Here is an 8,420-nt window from a genome sequence, read left to right on the forward strand (position 1 = left end):
ATTATTATTATTATTATTATTATTATTATTATTATGTTAGGAAAAGGGTATCAAGAGTGCCGTAGGAATAAAGTATTAGTGCTCTAGAGTAGTATAAAGTGTATAAAACATTGGGTGGACCCATACGATCAGAAACCTGCGGCCAGTTCAAAATGAGAATGCTGTATTGAATGTGTGGACTAACATAGCTTGATGTGATCAGAAATGTTAGAATCAGAGGTACAGTTAAAGCTGGGAAAGTTTCTAAAAAAATAGGAAAGAAGATTAAAGTGGTACAAGCATGTCATGAGAAGAGAGATAAGCAATATGGGGAGAAGAATCATGGTTAGGGAGGTGTCAGGATGGAGAGAAGAGGACAACCAAAAACAAATTGAATCGTCTGTGTGAAGGGGGGCCTAAAGGAAAAGGGGGTATCAGGTGAGGAAGTGTACAACAGAAGAGAATGAAGAAGTTTGGGCAAATATATAGTGATTTAATATGAAAGTGGAAGAAGCTTTAGAGGATTATGAACAAAATGCATTCTTATTTAATGCCTTTCCAGCAGGGTATAGCCTGTGGCACAATCATACATTGGTAATATGGTGGCTCACAGAAAAGAAACCAAGATTTGAGTCCTGGTTTCACCCTTTGTGAAGTCTTCATGTTCTCCTCATGTGCATGTGGATTTCCTCAGGATGTTTAAGTTACCTTACAGTACAACAACATGTAGTTTGGGTTGATTGGTGGCAGTTACTTACTTGGCTGACACCTTCATCCAAGGTATCTTACAACATTTACAATTGATTACATTTATTTTGGTTTTCCAATTGGAGCACAGGCAGGGTAAGTGACTTGAGAGGGTCACAGTGTTAGTAGCAGGATTTAAACCCACAACCTCAGGGTTTGAAGCCTTAACCACTGCACCAGACTGCCTACCTGCTAAATTGTACCTGATATCCTAGAGTAATTTATATCATAATATACAAAAGTATAATATTCACCTTAAAAAGATAAATGTCTGTTCTTCCACCTGGTTGCATTGTCTCTGTCATTCCAATAAATGGCGTATCACAAACATTAACTCTGCATTTTACAAATCCCATACCAAATGGCATATAACAGAGACATACACATTGCATGGTTCACTGCAAATATTAATGCTGAGTACTTATATTTCAAACCATCTTAGACAGGTAGTACACATTAAATATAATTTGGTTGTCTTTATCTGTTTTACATTTGTGACTTTGGCATGCAAAATTTGCAATATTAGGTAGACTTTACTTATTTATTTGGATGTGTTTAATACAATAAATTTGAATTTTCTTTGCTCATTCAAACAAGGGAATAAATTCAAATAAAGTATTTGCAAAATGCTGATTCTGCCTTTTTGGGTAACCCATATATACCTATATTTCTAATTTTAGTGCAAGAAAGAAAGAAAGAAAGAAAGAAAGAAAGAAAGAAAGTCCTTAGTGCAGAAGAAAAAAAGAAAGAAAAGAAAGTCCTATTATGGAAAAAGATGATGAAATGTAAGATTTTTTTAAAAATTAAGTAAATCAATCGGGTTCGATATACTGTAGACGGTGCTAGCGGCACTCTTAAAAATACTTGCTCCTATATGGCACTTTACTGGGTTGTTTGACAAACACTTTCCGTCTCTGAAGGGTTCTTTGCACATATAGTTTGTTCTTTGGATTTTGAAAGGTTCCTAATATGTGGACAAAACAAGAAATCTTTAACTTTGGCAACCGTGAAGGATCGGACAGATCCAGAAAACCTAAACTGTGTGTTATATGAAGCAAGAGACATTTTAAAGGCAGGATCTGATTTCCATTTATTCATGATTATTTACTTTATGGAAGCTGTTACAGATCTAAAGGGTTGTCTCTGGAACCTTCACATGGAGTGTTCAAAAACGATTTCACTAAGGTATCGCTCTGAAGAACCGTGGTGCCTTTTTTAAATGCCCTAATCTATTACATACTAATTAATTTTCGATGCAGGAATCCGTGTTCTCCCCGTTCTCGAATGCAATGTAAGCATGTGCTGCTGCATAAATTGGTGAATGTGTGTCACAATGAAGTGCCGTCCAGTTCAAGCTAATATTTGGCTCTCTGTGACAGAACTGACGAAAGCAGTTTCGGAAAATGACTTGAAAGATGTGTCAAGACGTTCATCCAAAAATGCGAAGAGAAGTTAAAATAAAAACTCGTAGACAAAATAACAAAAGAAATGTGCTTTTATTAGAGTCACTTTGAAGCTGAGGAGATGGCTAATGCGGGGGCTTACATGACCCGTTCCCACCGCGTGTGTGCGCCGAAGTGCGCTCCTATTGTGCCGCATGTAACATCTTTCCAAAACAATTCGGATGCGAGTGGCTTTGGTTCTTATACTTGTACAGGTATATACAAATGTCCCCTGGAACGTGTAGGCGTTTGGTAGAAATGATGGAGTTTATTTCTCATTGCTTGTTGCCAGGTCCGGCATCTGGCGGGATGTGTCTCGAAAGAGCAGACTATTGAAGACAGCCTGTAGCGTATCCCCCCGCTGGCCATCCCGGATCAGAAAGGTGAGCAGTCTTTTGAAAGCCTGTGTCTTCTTGGATGTAGGGCTGTCAAAATTCGTTCTCCCTTGTCCACTTAAATGATCCCAAGCAGGTTCCATTTCGGACAGATCCCTGCCAGTGGCTGTGTGTACTCCTCCCATGGCACTGGACAGCCAAATGAGACGCTTTAGACTTTGCATAGCCCTGCCTTTGTCATGCATGAATTGATGCTCGGTTACTGCCCTCTTGCTGAAAGTGAAAAAACAAGAAAAAAATCATAAAATGAGATCAAACGTTATTAATAGTGCTAAATCAACACAATAATAGCGTTTAGGAATAAAGGTGTCAAAGTGGCTTTTCAGAGTTATACAGTAGGAGATCCATTTATCTGTTATAGATCTGTAACAGGCTCCATAATTAGCAGTGAAGAAAAAATTGTGTACTACCAATGGGTTTCTGATTTTAAAAGGTCTCTTGCTGCATACAACAACTCATGGCTAAGTTCGGGTTTAGTATAGTTTCTCCATTTTTAACGGTATAGCAGATAGCACCTGATCTGAAGCCGTTGTAATCGCTGCTTCCAGACTCGATACATTTGCAACCATTTCACTCCCCGCACTGTCTGCATAACCTGCTTGCGACCGTTGCGACAGCATCAGCATTCTCAGTTACTACCGCTGGCCCTCGCTCAGTTTTGAGAAAGGTAGAAATCTTGGTAAGCTTAGCGTTTTTCATTCCTGTTGCAGGCGTGCCTTATGTTTAGCAGCACTGCTCTAATAATGTTTACCAGATCCGCTGCTACTGGCCGACGTGGTGTCATTTGTGCAGGGTATAAAAAGAGTCAAATTGTTCTAGTATTCGGACCATAACTTAAAATAATTGCTATGATTTGCCGTTTACGAGGTCGAATTTCGAAAACTGCTGACAGCCAATCAAAGTACAAAAGTAACAATTAGTTATGATAATAATGTATATTTACACTATTCATGTGATGTCCTTCAAAACTTCTTCAGTTCACGTCCGCTATTACACGCCAAAGGTATAGATTTGGGAATGTGCACTTCTCTCTAAGGCGGACATGTTGTGCCTCCGATTACACTGCTAGCCTCCGAACTCCCAAAGTCTAAATTCGTGTAAACTGCAGGCCTGCCGAATATATAATATCATCATTGATTGGATAGGACGTGCCTGGTGATGGTTCAAACATGTCACTGAAACTGTGAACTACTAACGTCGCGAACTGTGCAAGTGATTTAAGTTATTCATTTATATGGTCCTGAGTGGGCCCCCCAAGCTCGTAATCCCCCCCTACGCCACATAAAAGGACGAGATCGCGGGTACCAGCGGCCGAAATGAGCTTTCTCCGCAGGATTGCTGTACTCTACATTATAGACAGGATGAGAAACGCAAACATCCCCGAGAGGCTCGGGGTACAGCCGCTCCCCCTCCGCACTGATGGAAGCCATTTGAGGTGGTTCAGGCATTTAATATAGATGCTAACCTGTGGAGGTTTTACGGTTACGACCAGCTGGCAGGGTACCCCGGGGAAGAACCAGGGCACGCTGGGAGGATTATATCTCCCAGATGACCAAAGAACGCCTTAGGATCAGACCGTATGAGTTAGCAAATGTGTTTGGTCTCAACGCTAAGACTGTTCTCTCCTACCCGACAGCCAAGACTGTTGCCCCCCAATCCGGTTCTAGATAAGCGTTGGATCGAGAATGAATGATTATAAGAGTCCCCAACAAATGCAGTCTGATTTTCTTACTTCACGGGTTGGATGATCCACCAAACACACCTCACGCCAACAGGTAACAAATTAACAACTGCAAGATTTAACACTCAAAAAAGGGCTTTCAAATTCGTAGCATAACACAATACTCCTCTGTTACACCTTGTGCTAAAAATAAAAGCTTTATCTTATTTTAAAATGCACTTTTACGTGAAATTCTCAAAGCAGGTTAATCCTATTCGTGCGCTCGTATGAATGCGTAGCCTATCCCTGCTGCACAGAGGCCAGTGCAGGGCAGAACAGAGACCTGGAGATGTACGCCACTTCATAACAGAATTCGCCTAACCACATCACCACTTAGATTCAGTTTTAAATCACCAAACGACCTGAGCGGTTCGTGAATGTGATATTAATATAGGATTATTTGGATAGAAATGTGAAAACTCCACGCTGATGGGGAATTCAAACAAAGGAAAGTGGGGCAGGGATGTGGCAATAGTAACGCGAATGGGTTAACCTAAAAATTCCTACACTTCCGTTGATACTAATGATCAGGTGTTTAACCTATAGCGCCTAAGGGCTTCTAACTCAGCAAAAAAAAAATTCAATACTTAAAGGCTTGCATTCCATTCCGTAGTAAAACTTCTCTCACTGAATAACACATACAGTTTCTGGTTTTAGTTCGGTGCCAATTCTTTCCCTATGGACACTTGCACAATTCCCAAAGTAGAGAGATCCACAAACCACAGAAACGATGGTTGTATTGATAAAGGCTGTCACGGTTGTTCCGCTCGTCCAGCTTAATTTCCTGGACTCGCTATTTCTATTAAAATACATGGGCAATTACTTGTCCAAGTCAGAACCAAAATACTTAACATCGCAGATCACACTTAACTCGCACACCCACACTGAGCTACTTTTGAGACCCTTGTCGGACGGTACATTGAACTGTAGGCATGAGTTGGACTTCACGGACGAAAGCCTAATGAGCTTGAGAAAAACTGAAACACCCCACATTAAAGAAACTTTGTACTCCTTACGTCTTAGCCATTGATGTTACTCTTTTACTTCATTGTATATTTTATATATTAGATTCAGCAGATTATTATTATTACCCTTTTAGCCTATAGTGTATGCTCAACCTGTGAGCAATCAGAACTGCACTTCGCCGCTTTCCTGTCCTATACTATAGGTAAGACATTGGGCAACCAACCATCGCACACATGGAGAGCACACTCTTAATAATAATAAGTAGTTCTTTAATGGCACTTTATGACATTTTAGTGGATTGTGTGATTCTCCGTAAAACATTTGGCAAAGTTGGTTCTTTCCGCTTTGAAAAACGATCTAATATTTAGGGAAAAAAAAAAAAAACAGAAATCTTTAATGTTTAGTAGGCCACAGGACACTAACAGATTAAGAAAACCTAAAATTAGTATTCTTGTAAGCAGAGAGAGTCCTTTTAAAATCAAAATCTACTGGTATTTCACAAACCTGTTACTATATCTAGACATGGCTGGGCAATTAAAAATCTAAATAAATAAAGGTACTTTCTGGAACCTTCGTGTTGATGGGTCTTTTGGGAACCAAAAATGGTTTCCCTATGGCATCGCCTTGAAGAACCACTTTGGCACATTTGTTTATAAGAGGGATATACTTGCAAACTGCCCACAGACTCGGAATTCGCACCACGCACGCTTTATCAGGCCGCTGCGCTAACTGCTGCTCCACAATGCAGCTAGTCATTTTAGCAACTTCCAAAGTTAAAACCATAAACACGGAGGACATGAAGGTGGTGCAGGGATTAGAGTCTGTGCCTCGCAACCTCAAAATCCTGGGCTCGAGTGAGATCCCCTGCTACTCAAAGATTTATGTGTTAAATTAAACTATCCCTCGCCACTCGCTTGTTCGGCCGTGTGTTACAGTAAGTGTTCTCTGGGCTGACTCAGATATTTCCCACCGTGAATTACATTAAGGGGTTTCAGAAGTGGACGGCTGGATGGACGATGGGATCCCCGCCCTTAAAGTAACGGTTTTACAATGGCACGTTACTGGGTTCTGTAGTTCCTCACTGAAATATTGCTTGACAATATATATATATAATTTCACTTGGGTAGGGTTCTTTTTATGAAGTCGATTCTTACTGCTTTAAAATAGTTTCTAATGTGTGATGAAAGAAAAAAGCTTTAAAGAGCAAACTACACTTGTACATTATAACAGATCAAGAAAACCCTAACTTAGCCTTGGGTTTTATTGTATGTGACTAGAGCCATTTTAAAATCACGAACTCATTTGTATTTCACAAATCTGTTTTCATCTGTTCCCGGTTATTTATGAAGCCTGGTACGGATCTAAATAAATAAAGGTTCCTTTTGGGACAATGGTTTCCTATGGAACTGCACTAACAAACCATGGCCCCCTTTTTGTTTAAGAGAGTATACTTTTGGTAATTTTCAGAGAAAAAAAAGTTCTAAATGTTCTTGTCAGCGACAGACTCTACTTGTATTGTATTTTAACGGCTTTAAATACTTTGATTCCATACTTAATCTAGAGGCTATTGGGTTCAATTTGTATTCAGTTCAACTCAGTTTATTTTTGAATAGCGCTTTTCGCGGAGTCCAGGCACGTCACTCTGAAAAATAAAAGGTGTCAAAGTGGTTCCTCAGAGCAATGGCATTGGAAAACCATTTTCGTTTCCAAAAAGATGATGGTTCCAGCAAAGAACATCTATTTCACAGGCTTCACAAATAACCACGAATCGATGGTAACAGATTTGTGAAATACTAGCGGATTTCTGATATTAAACGGACGTTTGCTGCAGGCTTACTCCAGGTTTTCCTAATCTGTTAGTGTCCCGCTAGGTACCATACATTAAAGATTTTACTTTTCCCCCTACATATTGTTTTTTCAAAGCAAAAAGAAACAACATCATATGCAAACAGCCCTACCCAGATTCAAATGGCGTTTTTAAGCAATAGTTTAGCAGGTATATAACCCAGTAAAGAACTATAAAGTACCATTAGATAACAGTTACTTTTAAGAGTGCAAAGGACTCTTTGATTCCACAGAGTGTTCAAGTCTGTGCTCGTATTATGACGATTTGTTTTCTATTGTTTTACACACTGATATTGTATCTTAAAGAATGCTACAGTTTTATTTTCACACACCATTATTCATATTATGAAGTTTTTAATAGAATATTTAATAATTCTTTTTGGCTTTGTCAAAAACATTCATGTTTTAAAAGCGCAAAGGCTACTGAGAATGAAATGGCTGCTGTAGTGTTGTATTGTAGATGCACCCGCAGGAACTCATCTGACTGTTGCCACAGTTTCAAAGTACTTATTTTAATAACAAATGCAGTGTTCAGAAGTCGAAACCTACCTTTCGGTGTCCTGTGCTTTTGTAGACGAAAACATTACAATGATCGCGAAAACCAGAGCCCGGACAGATCTTTGGGAGAGGAGCATCTTTTGTACCTTTTTGAAGCTGAAAAAAAAAAAAAACAATGCCATTAGTGATTCTGGAACACCATATCTGTAATGAATATATTTAAAAACAATGCTCTTCAGATTGAATTTATAGTTATACCAATTTATCAATTATTACCTACTGCCCAGCCTTTTATTTGAATTGGTTTTGTTCTACTACAGAAACCAGGTAAATGGCACAAAATAGTTAAATATCATAACATCATTTTAGGAAAAGCAACAGCGGCTCATTTATCATTACCGACTTTCCGATACTGTTCCCCGTCCTTCTAAAGACCGCAGGGGTCCAAATTTCGTAGCTGACCACAGCGGCTGCAGGTCGGGATGCCTCAGGGGAGTGTCAGCTCACTCAGATCGACCGGAGTGGAACAGGCGCTCTGTGGTGGGTGGACTTTATAGTCTGGACCCCTGGGACGTAGACTGGTGGGGGGTGTTGTTTGTTATCAACAGTACTGTGCCCCGTTTCACCCAAATTAGTATAATTGATGAGTCAAAGCAGCCCCATCCTTTCATCTGCACCCCGGGCTAATAAACGTTCCTTTGTTTGCTATATTTTTCTTTTTTTATCTGTTTTTCGTCATTATGTCTTCCAACTATTAGCCAATCCTAATTTCTTGATGCCACTGCATATACAAGTTATTTTTATTCAAATTGATATTAATTTAAAAAT

At 39.5% G+C, this 8,420-nt stretch overlaps 1 protein-coding gene across 2 annotated transcripts; it reads right to left on the bottom strand.

Moving 5' to 3' along the window:
- Positions 1 to 2,203: 2,203 nt before the first annotated feature.
- On the bottom strand, positions 2,204 to 8,178 carry pth4 (parathyroid hormone 4). Of its 2 annotated transcripts, none has more exons than XM_039750010.1 (3): positions 7,996 to 8,178; positions 7,644 to 7,748; positions 2,204 to 2,776 (listed from the first exon to the last, which is right to left on the bottom strand). In XM_039750010.1, the coding sequence occupies exons 2-3, from the start codon at positions 7,727 to 7,729 to the stop codon at positions 2,437 to 2,439; spliced, it is 426 nt and encodes a 141-aa protein (XP_039605944.1). In that variant the 5' UTR covers positions 7,730 to 7,748; positions 7,996 to 8,178; the 3' UTR covers positions 2,204 to 2,436. The 2 variants fall into 2 exon arrangements, with proteins under 2 accessions (XP_039605944.1, XP_039605943.1); XM_039750009.1 differs by having other exon boundaries at positions 7,992 to 8,176.
- Between the last annotated feature and the right edge of the window lie 242 nt (positions 8,179 to 8,420).

Source organism: Polypterus senegalus, chromosome 3 (assembly GCF_016835505.1).
Source record: "Polypterus senegalus isolate Bchr_013 chromosome 3, ASM1683550v1, whole genome shotgun sequence".
Classification (NCBI taxonomy): Eukaryota; Metazoa; Chordata; class Cladistia; order Polypteriformes; family Polypteridae; genus Polypterus; species Polypterus senegalus.

Bases quoted from the DNA above. Each gene is read 5' to 3' on its own strand.
- pth4 (XM_039750010.1), bottom strand. From the start codon at position 7,729: ATGCTCCTCTCCCAAAGATCTGTCCGGGCTCTGGTTTTCGCGATCATT. The intron at 2,777-7,643 runs GTAGGTTTCGAC...TTTCACTTTCAG, and splicing joins AAAGCACAGGACACCGAAAG to CAAGAGGGCAGTAACCGAGC.